The following is a 19,572-nucleotide window of genomic DNA, read 5'->3' as shown; positions in this document are numbered from 1 at the left end:
CTCATTGCTCTCTGCAGCTCCCTGAGAGGAGGTTGGAGCGAGGTGGGATTTAGCTCTGGTCCCTCATATCAGGTGACAGAAGGAGAGGAATTGTGCCAAGGGAGGGTTAAGTTGGAGCTGAGGAACAGTTTCTTTGCTGCAAGAGTGGTGAGGGACTGGCAGAGGCTGCCCAGGGAGGTGGTGGAGTGCCCACGGCTGGAGGTGTTGCAGGAAGCTGTGGCCATGGCACCTGGGCCATGGCTGGGTGGCCATGGTGGGGCTGGGCTGCTGGCTGGCCTGGATGACCTCAGAGGTCTCTCCCAGCCCAAAGGGTTCTGTGATTCTGTGAGTGCTCTGAGCTGACCCTTGCAGAGGTGTTTCAGCTCCTCTGGTGGGATGTGTGCAGTGCCACAGCTGCACTGAATTATTCACGCAGAGGCTGAGGAGGGCCTGTGTGAGCAGCTGGAGCACACCAGCAAGGTGCTCCTGATGCTTTCCAGCCTTGTCCAGAAGCACATTTGGCAGAGGACCTGCACAAATAGTTGATGACCCTCAGTGAAGTCAGCTGCTGGGTGTCAGGACGCTGTGAGTGTTGCTCTGGTGGCTGCCTGAGGCAGAGCTGAACACCCACGGAGCTGGAGGGAGCCTTGTCAGGCCCTGCTGGGACCTGCCTCCTTTGCCCACGCACAGAAGAGGGTTGCACAGAACAGCTGGGGCTGGAAATGCCCTCTGAGATCACTCAGTCCAACTGCCAGCCCAACAGCGCCATGGCCACTGAGCCATGTCCCCCGGCGACGGTGACAGTGTGCCAGCAGAGCTGCTCGTGCCTGGCTGCTCGCCTCTGGGGCCTCAGGCACTCCAGATGTTTCCTCCTGGAGAAGCTGGGGGTGGTTAGAGTGAGGCTGGAGGTGAGGAGGAAGTTGTTGAGCAGCAGAGTGGTGAGAGGCTGGAATGGGTTGCCCAGGGAGGGGGTTGAGGCCCCATGGCTGGAGGTGTTTGAGGCCAGGCTGGCTGAGGCTGTGTGCAGCCTGCTCTAGGGTAGGGTGTCCCTGGGCATGGCAGGGGGTTGGCACTGCCTGCTCCTTGTGCTCCCTTCCAGCCCTGCCTGATTCCATGATTCCCAAACCCCAAAGCTGAGCTGTTTCTTTAGCTGCTCTGTTCCTTCTCGGTGGCAGAGCAAATGCCATTGCTCGAGCGGCCACAGAGCCGCCCAGGAAAGAGACCTGGAGAAGGTTCTAGCATCTTGTGGCACCTCTGGTTCTGAGGTGGGGGTCAAAAAGCAGCTGATGATGAACCAGAGTGTGCCCAGGTGGCCAAGTAGGCCAGCAGGGACCCTGATTGGCACCAGCAGTGGTGTGGGCAGCAGGAGCAGGGCAGGGATCAGTCTCCTTCCCTGGGCAGGAGGACACTGAGGGGCTGGGGCAGGTCCAGAGAAGGGCAAGGGAGCTGGAGAGAGGCAGCTGAGGGTGGTTTCGTGTGGAGGAGGCTGAGGGCAGGTTCTCAGGCCCTCTGCTGCTCCCTGGGAGGAGACTGGAGCCAGGTGTGAGTCACAGATCCAGCCAGGCTGATCAGCCCCCTCCTGAACTGAGGGGCCCAGAGCTGGACACAGCACTCCAGGGGTGTTGCCTGAGCAGTGCTGAGCACAGAGGCACAAGAACCTCCCTTGTCCTGCTGCCCACACTGCTCCTGAGCCAGCCCAGGATGCCATTGGCTCTGCTGCCCACCTGGGCACTGCTGCCTCCTCTGCAGCTCCTCTCTGCCAGCACCCCCAGGGCCCTCTCTGCCTGGCTGCTCTCGGCCACTCTGGCCCCAGCCTTGCCCTTGGCCTCGCTCCACCTCACCCCAGTCTGGGAGCTAATTTGCCTCCCGAGGGAGGAGGGTTTGGCGCGGGCGGAGCCCCAGGCCCGGGAGGGCTCTCCACGCCCGGGCGCAGCCGCGGCCCCTGCGCACCGAGCGAGCCCGGCGGGAGCGGGCCCAGGCGCGGTGAGTCAGCCGGGCCCGGCGCGGCCCTCCGCGGGCTGCGGCGCACGGCGGGGAGCGGCCGAGGCTGCGCTCCGCGGGCCGGGGGCGGCCGTGGGGGCAGTCTGCGGGGGCAGTCCCCGCGGGTAGGAGCAGCCGGGGCTGTGGTTTCGGGTCAGGGGCGGCCGTGGCGGCGATTTGCGGGCCAGGGGCGGCCGCGGTGGCAGTCTGCGGGGTCAGTCCCCGCGGGTAGGAGCAGGCATGGAAGCGGTTCGCGGATCGGGGGGGCAGGAGCTGCGGGGTCGGAAGCTGCCAGCAAAGCCCTGGTGTGTGCCAGGCCACCTCAAGGGGCAGGTGCCCAGGCCCCTGGGCGCAGGGACGCTCTGAGCCTCTCCCCTGCCGCGGGGGCTGCAGGCACAAGCCCTGTGTGGGAGTGGATGTGCTCAGCGTGGAGGCTGCCCCTGCGAGGGGGCGTGAGGAGGAGCTCGGTGGAGACAGACTGTGCCCCCCCAGCAGCAGGAATGGGAGCCCCAAGGGGCAAGGGCCCCTGTGGGGTGGCAGACAGCAGAGTGTCACACACAGCCCCCTGGGGACCTGCTGCAGTGTCTCCCACCCTCACTGCACAGAGCTCTCATGCGCTGGCCAGCAGGGAAGGGCACAGGACCATAGCCAGGTTGCAAGAGCCCCTCCAAGCTCACCCAGCCCAACCTAGCACCCAGCCCTGGCCAATCCACCAGGCCATGGCACTAAGTGCCCCAGCCAGGCTGCACCCCCCCAGCTCCCTGAGCCTCTCCTCACAGGGCTGTGCTCCAGGCCCCTCCCCAGCCTTGCTGCCCTGTTCTCGGCACCTCCCAGCACCTCAGCATCTCTCTGCAATGGCGGAGCCCAGAACTGGGCACAGCACTCCAGGGGTGGCCTAAGCAGTGCTTGAAAGGCTCTGGAGAAGAAGACTCCCCTTGGGCAGCCTGTTCCAGTTCTCTGCCACCCTCAAAGGGGAAAAATTCCTCCTCCTGTTCCCATGGAGCTTCCTGTGCCTCAGCTTTCACCCCCTGCCCCCTGTCCTGAGGCTCCCTGCAGAGCTGTGGTCCCTGGGGCTGAGTTGTGGTGCCCGGGGCTGAGTTGTGGTGCCCGGGGCTGAGGTATGCCTGGCCGGTCAGAGCTGGAGGCTCGTCCCTGCAGCCTGGTTGCCATCACAAGTTTGCTTTCTGCGTGGGGAGGTGAATTCTGGGGCGCTGGTTCGTGTGCCAGACGCTGGGGGTTGCTCCTAGTGCTGTGGAGCTCGTAGGTGAGGCTGTGTGTGGCTGTCTGTATCGCGGTGCAGAGGTCACAGTGAGGCTGCTGATGGCCTCTGCTGCCATTAGCTACTCGGCAGCAGAGGAGTTACTGGGCTCAAGCTGCGCCAGGGGAGGGTCAGGGTGGACGTGAGAACAGTTTCCTTGCTGCAGGAGTGATCGGGGATTGGAACAGACTGCCCGGAGGTGTGCGAGCAGAGGAGTAGATGTGGCACCCGGGGGCACGGTGCCAGACCGCGGGGTGCCGGGGAGGAGGCTGGGCCATTGCCAGCCTAGGGACCCCGCGATGGCCACCTCCACTCGGCAGGCAGCAGAGCTCCACGACGCCATCCCAGCCTATCTCCTGATGCTTCTCCCTCGGGAAACGATTTAATTCCTTTGTAATTGCAGGCGATGTTTAGCTTTGTAATTCCCAAGTATCGGCAGTGTCTGTGGAGCAAGGGGGGAGGAAAAACCATTCTGGAAGGAAATAAATCCCCAGCTGGAATGCTGCGAGCATAACAAAAGTGCAGCTCAGCTCTGCCCTGTCCTGCTGCCCCTCAGCCATTTCACACCCCCCTGTCTCCAGCACCTCCAGCGTGGCCAGCAGGGCAAGGAGGTTCTCCTGCCCCTCTGCTCGGCCACAGTGAGCTGCAGCTGGCGGGGGGGGGCTGCTTCTGGGCTCTCCAGTTCAAGGGGACAGGGAGCGTCTGAAGAGGAGACAGCAAAGGGCTGCAGAGCTGCTGAGGGGCCTGGAGCAGCTCTGGGAGCAGCACAGGCTGAGAGCCCTGGGGCTGAGAGCCTGCAGAAGAGCAGCCCCAGAGGGCAGCTGAGCAATGCTCAGCAAGAGACAAAGGAGCTGTGGGGGGCAGGAGGCTGGGGCCAGGCTCTGCTCAGTGCTGCCCAAGGGGCAGTGGGCACAGACTGGAGCCCAGGAGGTTGCATGTGAGCAGCAGGGGAAAGTTGTTTGTTGTGAGGGTGCTGGAGGCCTGGAGCAGGCTGCCCAGAGAGGCTGTGGAGTGTCCTGGTGTGGAGAGGTTGCTTAACCATCCTGCATGTGTTCCTGTGTGCCCTGCTCTGGGCAGCCCTACCTTGGCAGGGGACTGGGCCTGGTTTCAAGGGGTCCCTTCCAACCCCTACCATTCTGTGAGCCTGATCCATCTGAACCCTGGAAAGAGGGAAGGTCCCGAGCCAGGAAGCAGTTGGGTGGTTTAAGGGCTCTCTGTGGGCCTTGGTGGGCAGTGCTCTGTGCCTGAGGGATGAGGGGCAGCAGGTGACAGCCTTCCCTGCACGCACTCTGAGGAAGGAGGCCCTGGGTGTGCCGTGTCACAGAAGTCCAGGCTGTGTTCATGTTCCAGGTGAAGAGCCTGGATAAGCTATCCATAGAATCAGGGAATTGGTTGGGCTGGCAAAGCCCTCTGAGGTCACCCAGTCCAAGCGGCAACCCAACCCCACCGTGGCCACCAAACCATGGCCCCAAGTGCCATAGCCACACCTTTCTGGCACACCTCCAGGGGTGGGGACTCATCCACCTCCCTGGGCAGCCTGTGCCAGTCCCTGACCACCCTTGCAGGGCACAGTCCCAGGCCATTTCCTCTCGCTCAGTGACACAAGCAGAAGGACGATGTTCAGCTCTGCTGTCTCACCTAGAGCATCGTCTCTGAAAACAGATGGGATGTGGTTTTTTTTCTCTAGTGAATGATGAAGACTTTTTTACCCTTAAAATATTTAGAGATCTTTATTATTATTTTATGCGGGGGGGGGAGGCAAATGAGTTTGTAACCTTGTTAGTGTCATGCGAGGCGTGCCAGAGCTCCACCGGCAGTCGCGCTCCGCTCTTACGAAGAGTGAGCTTCATATCAGTCCTTGGCTTGTGGATTGGAATAGAGCTGCTGGAAGAGTGGTAATTGGTGAAATTAGTTTGGATGGGCTCATTAATATTCATGCCTTGCTGCCACAGCACCCAGCTAATTAGTGTTTCTTCCTTCTCTATTACGGTGGCAAAATGGGACTGAGGAAATCTCAGAGGTTATCTTCTGTGCTGAATGCATCCACGAGCTCGAGATGCCAACACAAGAAGGGCAGGGACCTGTTGGAGAGGGTCAAGAGGAGGTCACAGCAATGATAGGAGGCTGAAGGGGCTCTGCTGGGAGAGTTGGGGGTGTTCAGCCTGAAGGAGAGAAGGCTTCCAGGGAGACCTGCTGGTGGCCTTGCAGTGCTTCAAGGAGACAAGCAGAAAGCTGGGGCCAGAGTTGTGAGCAGGGCCTGTGGTGACAGGACGGGGGAATGGTTTGGACTGCAAGAGGGAGCTTGAGAGTGGAGAGAAGGGAGAAATGTTTGGCACTGAGGTGGGCAGAGCCTGGCCCAGGCTGCCCAGAGAGGTGGGAGCTGCCCCACGGCTGGCAGCACTGTAGGTCAGGGTACCTGGGTCTGTGAGCAGCCTGCTCTGGCTGAGGCTGTCTCTGGTGGCTACAAAGGGTTGGACTGGATGGGCTTTGAGGTCCCCTCCCACCCAAACCATTCCATGGTTTATGTTTCTTTCATCAAGACTGACCTCAAAGGGCAGGAGGGCTTCACATCCTCTGTCCCTTTGCTGTCCCTGCACCCATATGACCTGAAACTGTGCCAGGGGAGGGTTAGGTTTGAGCTGAGGAACAATTTCTTTGCTGCAAGAGTGGGCAGGGACTGGCACAGGGTGCCCAGGAAGGTGGTGGAGTCCCAGTGCCTGGAGGTGCTCCAGAACCGTGGGGCCATGGTTTGGTGGCCATGGTGGGGTTGGGCTACTGGTTGGACTCTCTCCTAGAACTGTTCTTCAACCCAGCCAGTTCTATGGTTCTCTTCTGCAGCCAACCACACAGGCAGTCCTTACAAGTTCTGTTTCTCTCTCTTTTTCTTGCCCTGGGCACACGGGGCAGGCTGCCTGCTCCCCTCCACCTTGTTCACAACCAAGCTCAGCAAAGAAGCAGAGCCCTGAACGAAGGCAGCCCCTTCTGCGAGCTCCCCAGGAAGGGAGAAGCAGCAACTGTTATTAGTTCTATTTTTAAAGGCTTGCAGGCTGCTTGGGTGCCATGGTGATGGAGTTGGTGTGAGCACCTAGATAGCTCCAGATCTCCTGCCTGTCTGCAGGCAGCCAATGGACCAGGACAGGGTGCAAGTGGGGAAGTCTTTCTGCTGATCTACTTTCCCTTCAGCTCTTCTCTTTAAGTCTGGTAACTTCCAAGCTGTCAGGGTGGATGTTAGTATCTTCTGGTCCTCAGCAAAACAGAGCCTGGAGACAAAGCAGCCACAGGCCTGCAAATGGGTGCCAGCAGCTCTAGGGATGGGATTGTCCTCCTCTGCTTGGCACTGGTGGGGACATGTCTCAAAGAGGGGCTCAGGTTTGGGTTCCTCATTCCCAGAAGGACATTGAGGGGCTGCAGCAGGTGCAGACAAGGGCAATGAAGCTGGGGAGGGGTCTGGAGAGCAGGGCTGAGGAGGAGCAGCTGAGCAAGCTGGGGGTGTGCAGCCTGGAGCAGAGGAGGCTGAGGGCAGAGCTCATTGCTCTCTGCAGCTCCCGGAGAGGAGGCTGCAGCCAGCTGGGGTTGGGCTCTGCTCACTAAGATCAGATAATAGAAGGAGAGGAAATGGCCTCAGGTTGCACCAGAGAAGGCTCAGCTCGTTCTGAATCAGTTTGTTCTGTGTCAGTGGCTCAGGCTGCCCAGGGAGGTGATGGACTCCCCACTCCTGGAGGGGTTTTGAAGCTGTGTGCTGCTGAGGGATGTGGCTTAGTGGCACTGGCTTGGCAGCAGTGTGTGGGTGTGAGCTCTGGGGGAGCAGCTGAACTGGGTGGTCTCAGAGGTCTCTTCCAACATCAACAGATCTGTGGTTCAAAGGGACCCATCTCAGCTCTGATCAGGTCTCCTGCCCAGTGCCCAGGCACGTAGGAAGGAGAAGATCCAAGTCATAGATACTGCATCGGTGGAAAGAGGCTGCCAACCAGCTCGAGCAGCTCCCCAGACCCCAGTAAGCAGCTTGGTAAGAGACACAGAGAGGACGTTTGGGGCGTCACTGATGTCTCCATGCCCTGGGAGGTGGTCACCATCCTCATGGGGGCTGCCAGGCCTGGCTCTGCTGGAGGGGTCCCTGGGAGCAGTGCAGAGCTGTTGTGCCCCCTCCTTCCCCGGGTGCCAGCTGTCATTCCTGGGCTATTAACAATCATGTTAGTGCCTGCCAGTGAGCTGCCAGCTAGCAGCAGTGCACAGCTAAGCCGGGGTGCTCCCTGGGCACATATTTAGGAGCAGGGGGAGGGAGAAACAAAGGAAGTCAGGCCCAGAAGAGGCTTGAGTCGCTCAGCTGTGCCCATCTAGTGGCTCTGCACACCAATGAGCTGCCTTCTCAGCCAGCTCCCGTTTGCCAGTGCTCATTTCCCTGGTGGTTGCTGGTGCTGCCAGGAGGCAACACTACCCCAAAGTCCTGTGCTTCCCAGGCTGGGGGCAGTGCAAGGTGCTGCAGTGCCCGGGCACGGCCTGCCCTTTGCCAGCTGCTTGGCAAGGCTGGGAGATGTGACTGTGGTAATGAGCAGGAGGGTCTCTGGGCCTTAAGGAGGGCTGCACAAGGGGCTGGTTCCTCTGTGCTGTTCTGCTACCCTTCAGAGGAATAAATAACAGGAGGGAAGCAGAGGAATAAAAAGGGAATGAAGGAGGAGGCAGTAACCCTCCCGTGCTCGCTTCAGAAGCTGACGCCCAGGAGTCCAGCAGGCGCTTGTAAGGGCTCAGCCTAAGGAGGAGGCATTTTCAAAGCCACCAGCATGCTGCTGCCAGGGCTGCTGTGGCAGGCAGCTGGAGCAGGAGGTGCCACAAAGGAGCAGGACTGTGCCTGAGTGCCTGGGGAAGGTCTGGGCGGGGGTTTGTCACTCAGGCTTGGGTACAGCTTGCGGGGCGGGAGTCGGAGGCTGCCGTTTGCTGCTTGGCTAGGGAAGCTGGCGGTGGCAACGCTGACATTTAGCATTCCTGCAGAGCCTTTCTGCATCCCCAGTGCTCAAAATACTCCTAGTGGAGAGGAAAGATCCTCCCACCTCCCCAGCCTCTCTCAGGAGGTTTGCAAGTGGAGAGTGAAGATCCTTTTCCCCCTTCCTTCCTGGTCCTCTCCCCTTTTTCTGCCCCTTTCCTTCCCTGTCCTCTCTCCTTCTCCTCCTTTTCCCCTGTCCCTCCCTCACAGTACTTTCAAGTAGAGAGTAAAGACCATTTCCCCTTCCCATCCTCTCCCTGAATACTTTCAAGAGGAGAGTAAAGACCCTCTCCCCTTCCCATCTGCTCCCCTTCCCTCTCCCCATCCTCTCCTCTCCCCTCCTTTGGTGGACTTGGGGCTGGAGCTCAGCCACCGTGCTGGCTTCAGGCTCCTGGAAGCAGGGCTCACAGAGCTTGTCTAATTGCTGCCAGTGAGGATGATGAGCTGAGCACTGCCCTGCTGGCCAGGGACTAATGTGGAGATCAGATCCCATCACCAGCACCACAATTGGCTCTGCTGCCCATGGCCCTCCCAGCACAGCTTCATTTGTCCTGGTGCTAGCAGCTGAAGACCTGTTCCAGTCAGCCGCTGCCACTGATCTGACACCTGACAGCTGATGTCAGCTTGCTCCTGGAAATATCTGCTCCAGCAGAGGCAAAAAATAACCATAATGGAGCGAGTTAGGGTCTGGGCTGCAGGTGCATGGACATGAGGTGAGCTCCAAAGCCTTCCTGCTTGTTTGAGGCTGATGGCTGCAGACAGTTGGTGGCTTGCAGAGCTCTGCTCAGGGATGCCTTCATTCTGTGCATCAGAGACTCAGGGAATGGATTGGGCTGGAAGGGACCTCCGAGCTCAGCCAGTGCCAACCCCTGCCATGGACAGGGACACCTCCCACCAGCCCAGCTTGCTCAAGGCCTCATCCAGCCTGGCCTTGAACACCTCCATGGAGGGGACATCCACAGCCTCCCTGGACAGCCTGTGCCAGTGTCTCCCCACCCTCACTGTCGAGATTTTCTTCCTCATCTCCAGTCTCAATCTGCCCTCCTCATGCTGTGCAGTGTGCAGCAGCTGCTCAGAATCCAGTGGCAGGTTTCACCAGCTGGCAGTGTGACAGTTTTCCACAGAATCACAGGACTGTTTGGGCAGGAAGGCTCTCTGAAGTCATCCACTCCGACCAGCGACCCAGCACCACCATGGCCACTATACCACGGCCCTGAATGCCGTGGCCACACCTTTCTTGCACACCTCCACCACCTCCCTGGGCAGCCTGTGCCAGTCCCTGACCACTCTCTTCTTTCACAGAAGAGCCAACATGTGGCATTGTGTCAGCCCTTCTGGCCTGCAGCTTTGCCTCCATCCTTTGCACGACGTCCTGGCAGTGGACAGGTTGCTGTGCTCTGTCGCTTCGGTGCATTAGCACCTTACAGGATCAGAGCCTGACTCATGATGAGCCCTGAGACCTCCAGCATTAGCAGCCTCTTACACAGGGCTGGGATCCTGAAATATTTAGTGCTTTCCAGAAATGGCTTCTGAACCTTTTATCTCAGGAGCTTTGTGGGGTCAGAGCCATCTCTTTCATCTTGCTGCGGCTCAGGTGCCCTCTGCACGGATCAGCTGAAAACATCTTATGCAGAACTTCAAGAGATAACTGCCAGCCAAATCCTCACCACTGAGAGAGGCAGAGATGGAAGGGAAGGTCACAGAAGTACAGGGCTGTCCAGTGAGCCAGTTAGTTTGATCTCTGAGAGCTCAAAAGCCAGCTTGGAGGTGCACAAGTGAACCTGCCAAACCCCCACCCAGGGACAGAGAGAGCCCAGGTGGGCATTTAGCTGAAGAATAAAAGGTGCTCTGGATTCTGACATGTGGGTCCTGCAGAGCCACTGAGCTCTCCAGAGAACCTGGCTGAAGGATCCTCCTGCCTCTGCACCCTGCCTTTGATGATGGAGTGGCTATGCTTGGAGAAGACCTGGGACCATCCAGTCCTCCACCTGACGCCACCATGGCCACCAAACCATGGCCCCAGCTGCTATTCCCACACATTCCATGGACATCTCGAGGGATGGAGACTCCACCACCTCCCTGGGCAGCCTCTACCAGTCCCTCAGCACTCTTACAGCAAAGAAATTGTTCCTCAGCTCCAACCTAACCCTCCCCTGGTGCAATCCAGGCCTTTCCCTCTCCTCCTATCACCTGAGACCAGGGAGCAGAGCCCAAGCCCACCTCACTGCAGCTTCCTCTCAGGGAGCTGTAGAGAGCAATGAGGTCTGCCCTCAGCCTTCTCTTCTGCAGGCTGAACACCCCCAGCTGCCTCAGCTGTGGTTGTGGTGTCTGTCAAACCAGCCCCTCACTGCTCTGGCTGTGGTTTACCTGCAGAGCTTACTGCAGGCTCCTTCTCTCTCCTATCCTCTGTGCTCACTGCAATGGGAGGGAAGGAAGCTGCTGGCCTCAGTGGTGTGGTTTCCATCAGGGTGCTGAAAGGCAGAGCTGCCAGAGACCTTTAGAACAGCCCATCAGAACATACTTCTCTATCTGGTGGCCTCTGCATGTGTCTAATAACATGGCCCTTAGAAAGTAATTTGGATTAATTAGGATGTCTGGGCACTTTGGTGATAAAGACACGGCGAGTAATTACCCAGTGTCCAGAGTAATCTATGGAGCTGGTGAAGTTTCCAGGCTGGGAATCATTCTCCCCTAAGTATTTGCCTTTTCCAGCTGTATTCCTGTTATTAAATTTGTGTGTCCCCCCCCCAGTTTAGATAAGGAGCAGTGTAATTATTTAGCTGGCAGGCTGCACGCTGAGGTGAGGAAAAGCAGGGAAGGTAGAAGTCTGATTGCCTCGTGTGTGGTCTTTGGTTTGGTGGTTTTTTTCCCCTCCCATCATCATGCATAAATATTTCTGTGTCTGTGTGGGCTTACAGAGTGATGATGTGCTCTGGAAAAGGCCAGGGATGAAATATAAGGGAATAGAAGGTGCAGATATTCAGAGGAACTTCACTCAGCTCCATAATTCTTGGGGATGCAGTGCAAGAAATGTCAAACACAGACTTCTCCCATAATTATCATCCATCCTCACTTACAGCTCTTCTTGCTGCCTTTCCTCACTCTCCTTCATGCCTCAGAATCTGTGGCCTGGAGCAGCTTGGTGGTTTTTCTTGTGCCTTTTTAGCTCCTCACCATCTTTCTGTGGGATTAGAGAAGTGATGAATGGAAAGGCAGGCCAAATATAACCCCCCAAGGCTCCCTGCTGAAGCCATCCCCACAGCTCCTGGGTCACCACAGTGTCTCTCAGAAATGGCTCTCAGGCTTTCCAAAGGACCATTTGGTGCTGCTCAGGAGTCTCTGCTTTCCAAGGAGGGAAAGATTTGGCCTTGAGGGTAAGGAAGGTGGAGAGAGTGATTTCCCATTGGAATGGGCTGCCCAGGGAGGTGGTGGAGGCACCGTCCCTGGGGGTCTTCAAGAAAAGACTGGATGAGGCACTTAGTGCCATGGTCTGGTTGATTGGTTAGGGCTGGGTGCTAGGTTGGACTGGATGATCTTGGAGGTCTCTTCCAACCTGGTTGATTCTATGATTCACGCTGTCTGAGCCTCACCTTGGCAGTGCCTGCCTATCCCTCTGAATTTCTGCTCATCCTGGAGGGATAAGCAGGGGATGCCCTGGATGAAAAGCCAAGGAAAAGCACTTAGGCAGTGGGAGGCTGTGCAGTAATAGGAGGGTCTCCTGCTGTGGAGAAGAGCAGGCTGAGGGGAGACCTCATTGCCCTTTACAGCTCCCTGGAAGCAGGCTGGAGTGAGGTGGGATTGGTCCCTTCTTCAAGGAACAAGTGGTGGGAAACAGCCTCAAGCTGTGCCAGCGAAGGTTCAGGTTGGCCATTAGGATCTCTCTGTTCCCAGCAAGGGTTCTCAGGCACTGGCCCAGGCTGCCCAGGGAGGTGGTGCAGTGCCCATCCCCAGAGGCATCTCAAAGCTGTGTGGATATGGAATTGAGGGACGTGGCTTAGTGGCAGTGGCTTGGCAGCAGTGGTGGCATTGTGAGCTCTGGGTGAGTAGAGGGACCTGGTGGTGTCTGAAGTCCCTTCCAACCTCAGCACTTGGGTGCTGCTGTCCCAGGGGAAGGCAGTGGTGCTCAGGTCCATGTGCCTACTTGCACCTTGCTGGAGGAGATGTTCACCAAGAGCTCCAGGGTGCAGGCAAGAGGCTGGGGCCAGGCTCTGCTCAGTGCTGCCCAGGCACAGCACAAGGGGCACAGACTGGAGCCCAGGAGGTTGCATGTGAGCAGCAGGAGAAAGTTGTTTGTTGTGAGGGTGCTGGAGGCCTGGAGCAGGCTGCCCAGAGAGGCTGTGGAGTGTCCTGGTGTGGAGAGCTGCCAAGGCCAGCTGGGCACTGTGCTGCTGGGCAAGCTGCTGGGGGTGCCCTGCTGTGGCAGGGGCTGGGCTGGCTGAGCTGCAGAGCTCCCTTCCGACCCCAGCATGCTGAGCCCCAGGTCCCTCAGCTTTGCCTTGTAAGAGAGGTTCCCAGGGGCTGAGTTGTGCCCTCTGTGCTGCTGGCCTGAAGCTCAGCTTCCCACTGCAGTCATAACCAAGCAGCTGCTGTGAGCAGCTCTGTACGGAGGTGAGAGATTGCTCTGGAGAGATGTCTTGTTCTGGAGACAAGGTGGCCACAGCCTTGATTCTCCTTGGCTGTCAGACACTGCTAGAGCAAGGATTCAGGAATAAATATTCAAAGCACAGCCTCCTTCTCTCCAGCATAAAGCTGGATGCTGCTCTGGAAAGGCAGATCTGAGACATGTCCAAGCAGCATCGTGGCAGCTTTCATTTAGTCTAATAAGTCAGCTCTGAAGTGCTGCATGTTGGAGCACGTTTGGAGTTCTTTCCACTCTGCTGCCTTCATGTGTCTGGGTTAGCCTCTTCCTGCCAGAGAGCTGCTCTGCTGCTGAGCCCTTCCCTGACGTAGCATCATAGAATGCTTTGGGCTGGAAGGGACCTCAAAGCTCAGCCAGTGCCAATGGGCAGGGACACCTCCCGCCAGCCTCATCCAGCCTGGCCTTGGGCACCTCCACAAAGGCAGTCCAGAGCCTCCTGGGCAACCTGTGCCAATCTCTCCCCACCCTCACTGCCAAGCATTTCTTCCTTCTCTCCACTCTCAGTCTCCCCTCTTCCAGCCATTGTCGCTCAGCCTGCTACTCCCAGCCCTTGTCACAAGTCCCTCCCCAGCTCTCCTGGACTCCCTTCAGGTCTTGGCAGGCTGCTCTGAGGTCTCCCTGGAGCCTTCTCCTCTCCAGACTGAACACCCCTAACTCTCCCAGTCTGTCCCCATAGGGGAGGTTCTCCAGCCTCTCCTCTTTGTGGCCTCCTCTGATGCTCTCCAGCAGCTCCAGGTCCTTCTGCTGGGCTGCCAGCAACTATTGCTGGCTCCTGGGGAATGAGGACCCCAGAACAGAACCCAGCATTCGAGGGGTGGCATCGTCAGCACTGAGTCCAGGGGGACAGTCCCTGCCCTGCTCCTGCTGGCCACACCATTGCTGATCCAGGCCAGGTTGCTTGTGGCCTTGTTTGCCAGCTGGGCACAGCCTGGGTCATCTTCAGCCAGTTCCTGATGCTCATCTCCAAGAGAGATGTCACAGGATCCTAAAGTGGCAAAATGTGGTCTTGGTATTGCCAGTGCCTTGCTTGATGCCACTCTGGCTGCTCCTGGGGCTGCGGTGGAAGTCACAATGTGTCTCCTGTGACATTGGCTCCTTCTCTCTCACCCAACCCTTTGTAATTATGAGGGCTGGAGAAGCTCTGCTGTGGGGACAGGCTGGGAGAGTTGGAGCTGTTCAGCATGGAGAAGAGACGGCCCCAGGGAGAGCTCAGAGCTGCATTTCAGCACCTGCAGGCAGCTGGGCAGGGGCTGCTCAGCAGGGCTGTGGGGACAGGACGAGGGCAGTGGTTTGGAACTGGAGCAGGGCAGAGGTAGGTTGGGCAGCAGGAGGCAGCAATGTGAATCTGTGGACTGTGCCTTGGTGTGGTGTGTAGGGCACAGAAGGCCCCAGCAGCCCAGCTGGGTCAGCAGTGGTGTGACAGCAGGAGCAGGGCAGGGTCTGTGCCCTAGACTCAGCACTGGTGAGGCCACAGCTCAAATCTTGGGTTCAGCTTTGGGCCTCTGGGTCCAAGAAGGACATTGAGTGGCTGGAGAGGGTCGAGAGGAAGGCAACCATGTGCTGGGATGCAGTGAGAGCAGCAGGATGAGGGAGGGGATTCTGGCCCTCTGCTGAGACCCCACCTGGAGCACTGCATCCAGCTCTGGATGGAACTGTTTGAAAGGATCCAGAGGAGGCAACAAAAACAATCAGGGGCTGGAGAACTTCCCCTATGGGGACAGGCTGGGAGAGTTGGGGCTGCTCAGCCTGCCGAAGAGAAGGCTCCAGGGAGACCTCAGAGCAGCCTGCCAGGACCTGAAGGGGCTGCAGGAGAGCTGGGGAGGGACTTGTGACAAGGGCTGGGAGTGGCAGGCTGAGGGACAATGGCTGTGAGGTGGCAGAGGGGAGACTGAGAGTGGAGAGGAGGAGGGGAGTATTGGCAGAGAGGGTGGGCAGACACTGGCGCAGGCTGCCCAGGGGGACTGGATTCTGTTTTGGGGAGGTGCTCGAAGCCAGGCTGGATGAGGGCTGGAGCAGGCTGTGCTGGTGGGAGGTGTCCCTGCCCGTGGCAGGGCTGGCACTGGCTGAGCTTTCAGGCCCCTGGCAGCCCAAGCCATGCTGCGAGTCCGTGCGCTAGAAGCTGTGCCACGGAAGAGTCATTCCGGGCACAGGAACAGCTCAGCTGCTGGGGGCTCCCCGAGAGCACCTGCAAACAAAGAGCCTATTTTGTGTGGCCGTGGGTGTGCTGGAACACAACAGCTAAGGAGTGCTCAAGAACATGATGTCTCCTGCTACACAAAGGAGCTTATTTTTGTCCCCTGCAGGAGTAGCCTGCAGCATGTGTGAGGCTTTTGTGGCCGAGGTGTGGTGTTGAGAGTGGTGCTGAGCTCCTGCCCTGCCTCCCTCGCAGGGGTTCTCTGTCTGCAGCAGCAGTGCAGAGGGAGCTCTGCTTTGCTGGCACAGCTCGGGGCAGAGGCTTCCACCAATTGTTTTAGAGCATCAACAACCTGTTGGATGAGTTCACAGAGCCTGCTCCAAGGAGCTTGGCCAGAGAGAAGGTTCTTTGCCCATGGAAGAGCTGTGGAGATGGTAGCTGCAGAAAAGGCCTGCTGAGTGCAACCCCACCTGGCTACAGCCTCCCTTCAGGTAGCTGTAGGCAGCAGTTGGATGAGGTCACTTGGCCTGGAAGAGATGTTTCAGGAGGATGGGGAAATGTGTCCTGTGCTGGGTCAGGTTTTGCTGCCTCCCTAGCATTAGGTGATAGGAGGAGAGGAAATGGCCTGGAATTGTGCCGGGGCAGGGTTAGGCTGTGAGGAACAATTTCTGTGCTGCAGGAGTGGTGAGGGACTGGCACAGGGAGGTGGTGGAGTGTCCATCCCTGGAGCTGTGCAAGAAAGCTGTGGCCATGGCACTGGGGCTGTGGTTTGGTGGCCGTGGTGGGGTTGGGTTGCTGGTTTGACCTGATGGTCTCAGAAGGCTTCCCCAGCCTTAGAAGGACAGAAGGTGCTTACTTCCATGGCAGTTTTCATTGCAATCCTGATGTCTGCCCAGGCAAACTGTAGCCCTCAGAAGCTGAGAGCCCAGGCCCTGTTTGGAGCTCTCAGCACCCAGGCTGTGCCACCAGCTGATGGTTGGCACAGGCAGTCCTGGTTCCAGGCACAGCTCATCAAGATGAAGCATTGGGACATTCATATTTATGGACACTTCTCATTTTATTCCCTCTCCATCATTTTTTCCTCCCCTTCCTGCTTTCTGTCTGGAGTTGATAAAGTGCTCCCATGAGCCATGTGGACAGTCCTAATTGCTGTCATTATTGTTCCCTTAATTGCTACAATTATTTTTTCTGGAATAATTCATACAAGTGCTGTCTTCCTCCGTGAAGGGAGGCAGGAGAGGCCTGGGAGCTGTGGAGAATACCCCCAGCTTGGCAGCATTCCTCAGGATGCCTTTCCATGCCCCTGCTCTGACACTTGGACTGGGCAGGGAGGTTGAGTTCTGCGCTTGGAGGTGGGGACCCCAAGTTGGGTGGAGGTGTTGAGCTGCTCCAGAGCAGGAAGGCTCTGCAGAAGGACCTGGACAGGCTGGATGCATGGGCCAAGGCCACTGGTGTGAGGTGCAACGAGGCCAGAAGCATCCTGGCTTGGGGCAGCAGGAGCAGGGCAGGGATTGTCCCCCTGGACTCAGCACCGATGAGGCCACAGCTCAAAGGCTGAGTTTGGTTGGAGACCCTCACTCCAAGGAGGACACTGAGGGGCTGGAGAAGGTCCAGAGAAGGGCAGCAAAGCTGCAGAAGGGTCTGGAAAACAGCACCTTCAGGTACTGGAAGGCTTCTCTAAGGTCTCCCTTGAGCCTTCTCCTCTTCAGGCTGAACTGTTTGGGTTGGAAAAGCCCTTTAAGAGCCTGGAGTCCAAGCAGCAACCCAGCCCCAGCATGGCCACCAAAGCATGGCCCAGGTGCCATGGCCACACCTTTCCTGAACACCTCTGGGCATAGGCACTCCACCACCTCCCTGGGCAGCCTCTGCCAGTGCCTGACCACTCTTGCAGCAAAGAAATTATTCCTCCTCTCCAACCTACCCCTTCCCTGGCACATTCCCAGGCCATTTCTTCTCCTTCTGTCACCTGAGACTAGGGAGCAGAGCCCAGTTGCAGCCTACTCTCAGGTGGCTGTAGAGAGCAACATGGTCTGCCCTCAGCATCCCCTTCTCCAGCTCCTTCAGCTGCTCCTCTCCAGGCCCTTCCCCAGCTCTGTCATCCCTCAGTGTCCTTCTCGGAGTGAGTAGCCCAAAACTGAGCCCATTAGGTTGTTTCTTTCCCCCTGTAGTCAGGACTCTGTGGCTCTAAAAGTGAGCTGTGAACTCGGTATTACCCTGGTGGGAGCTCATTAATGCCTCAACAGGTAGGCTCCTGCATTATCTTAATTGCTGAGGGTCCCCGGGGAAATTGCCTGTGCTGGAGGTTTCTGGTGTGTGAGAGGCTGGCTTCAGGTGCAGCCTTTTATGGATCTTTTAATAAGCTGCCGAGGAGATGTCAGCTGAGTCAGTGCCTCCTGAAGCAGCAACCAGTGTTCTCCTGCCTGTGCTGCCCTGGGCGCTGCACAGAGCCACCAGGCTCCTGGCACCTACTGCAGCTGGGGTCAGCTCCTGGCACCGGGCTCCTGGAGCTTCCCAGCTGACACACTTGGCTGGTAGCAAGGAGCTCCCCACTTTCTGTGGTGCTCTGTGGAAGGGTCTGACCAGCAGCCAGAGGAGGAGGATGCAGCATGAGGTGGTAGTGAAAAATCATCTTGCATGAGGCATGGGAACGACAGGTTTGTGGTGCAGGTGCCAAGCTGGCGCTGGGAGGTGTTGGAGGTTGACAGGAGTGGCTTAGGAGGCTTGGGAGGTGGGGAGAGTGAGGCTGGAGGTGAGGAGGAAGTTGTTGAGCAGGAGAGTGGTGAGAGGCTGGCAGGGGTTGCCTAGGGAGGTGGTTGAGGCCCCATGGCTGGAGGTGTTTGAGGCCAGGCTGGCTGAGGCTGTGTGCAGCCTGCTCTAGGGTAGGGTGTCCCTGGGCATGGCAGGGGAGGGTTGGCACTGGCTGACCCTTGTGGTCCCTTCCAGCCCTGCCTGATTCTGTGATTTCCCCCTTTCCTTGGATTTACGCCTGCAAACCTCAGCAGGGCTGGGCAGGGAGGGGGCAGGGTGTTGTGTATGGGCTGCTTGTCCAATTAACAAGGGCTAAGCAGCACCCTTCGAGTCGTCCTGGGGAGCTGCCCCACTTAAGCCAGTCGCAGGCAGGGAGGGGATGGCTTCAGCTGCTAAGTGTCTGAGCAAGCTCCATTAACTTGCTGTGCACAAATGAGAAGAGAGTGATCCTAAAATGTCACCCATCATTTGTCACAAGAGCCACTGCAGGCACAGGCAAGTGAGGAGTTTAACTTCTCTTTGTGCTGCTGCCCAGGGCTGTGCCGCTGCCCTGCCTGCTCTGCCTGCACGGCCCCGAGGCAGGTGAGACAGAAGGCGCCCTGAGAAATCGGTGCCGTCCATCTCTGCCTCGCTGAGCGCTCCTCAAGCCTTGCTGGCCCTTAGGTGGAACACTGAGCAGGAAACTCGGGGCCCAGTGGTCAGCAGCAGGCTGCCTTCTTCCTGACAGCTTCAGCTGCAGCTCTTTTAATTGCCTGTGACTGCAGCACTGGAAGGCCCTGCTGGCACCGCACTGGCACCGCGTTGGCACCGCGCTGGCACCGCGCTCCCCACGAGCCACACACCTCAAACAGCTTTGCAGGCTACTGCTGCCCTTCCTGCAGCCCCCAAAGCAGAGAGGCTTTCACCCTGACTGCAGAGTCACAGAGCTGTTTGGCTTGGCAAAGCTCTGAGATCACCCAGGCCAGCTGTCAGCACAGCCCCACCATGGCCACCAAACCACGGCCCCAGTGCCATGGCCACACCTCTCTGCAACACCTCCAGCCATGGGCACTCCACCACCTCCTGGGCAGCCTCTGCCAGTCCCTGGCCACTCCTGCAGCTAAGAAATTGTTCCTCCTCTGCAGCCTGAGCCTCCCCTGGCCCCGCTCCAGGCCAGGTTGTAAAACCAGCAGAGAAGCAGAAGAGAGGCAGGATGGCTCTGCAGGAGAGCCCACGCCAAGTGCTGGCAGGTTGAGCTCTCCAGCCCCCACAGAGCCAGGCCAAGCACCCACTGACAGTTTGCTTGTTGTGGTTGAATAATTCATGGCAAACAAGAGGGCTGCTGGGTCTGGGCCCTGATTCAGTAAGCAGCCTGTGCCGAGGCCCTGCTGGAGCAGGTTCTGAGCCTGCACCACGAGCTGTGTTTTGCTCTAGGCTGGTGCTGGTTGGAGCCAGAGAGGTCTTAAATAACTCATGTGCTGAGGGTGATTATGGCTTGTCCTAAAGCAGTGGATATTAGCTGGGAAAAGAGGAGTGTGGCTCAGCAGTGTTGTTTAGGAGGCTCAGGAGAGACCTTCTGGTGCTCTGCAACTCCCTGGGAGGAGTTTGGAGCCAGCTGGGAGTTGGTCTTTTCTCTCAAAGGGTAGAACAAGAAGAAATGGCCTCAAGGTGTCCCAGGCTGGTTCACTTTGGACATGAGGAACAATTTCTTCCCTACAGGTGTTGTCCAGGCCTGGCCCAGGTTGCTCAGGCAGTGGTGGAGTCCCCATGCCTGGAGAGGTTTCGGAGCTGTGGAGGTGTGGTGCTGAGGGCCGTGGGTTGGTGGTGCCCAGGCAGTGCTGGGGCAGTGGGTGGAGAGGATGACCTTAAAGGCCTTT

General features: G+C 58.2%; 1 protein-coding gene across 5 annotated transcripts in view; it reads left to right on the top strand.

Moving 5' to 3' along the window:
- The window catches only part of GRM7 (glutamate metabotropic receptor 7), a 188,298-nt gene that overhangs the window by 50,927 nt on the left and 117,799 nt on the right, over positions 1-19,572 (top strand). Inside the window, exons 1-2 of one of the 5 annotated variants that reach the window (XM_064156142.1) lie at positions 17,347-17,622; positions 19,415-19,491. The exons of 3 other annotated variants lie outside the window; for them this stretch is intronic. In XM_064156142.1, coding sequence (XP_064012212.1) covers positions 17,610-17,622; positions 19,415-19,491 — 90 coding nt within the window. In that variant the 5' untranslated portion in view covers positions 17,347-17,609. Of the gene's footprint in view, positions 1-17,346; positions 17,623-19,414; positions 19,492-19,572 lie in introns of those variants that run through there. One more of the 5 variants, XM_064156143.1, reaches the window with a different exon arrangement.

Source organism: Pogoniulus pusillus, chromosome 16, assembly GCF_015220805.1.
Source record: "Pogoniulus pusillus isolate bPogPus1 chromosome 16, bPogPus1.pri, whole genome shotgun sequence".
NCBI classification, from domain to species: Eukaryota; Metazoa; Chordata; class Aves; order Piciformes; family Lybiidae; genus Pogoniulus; species Pogoniulus pusillus.
This window is presented reverse-complemented; position numbering and strand designations above follow the sequence as displayed.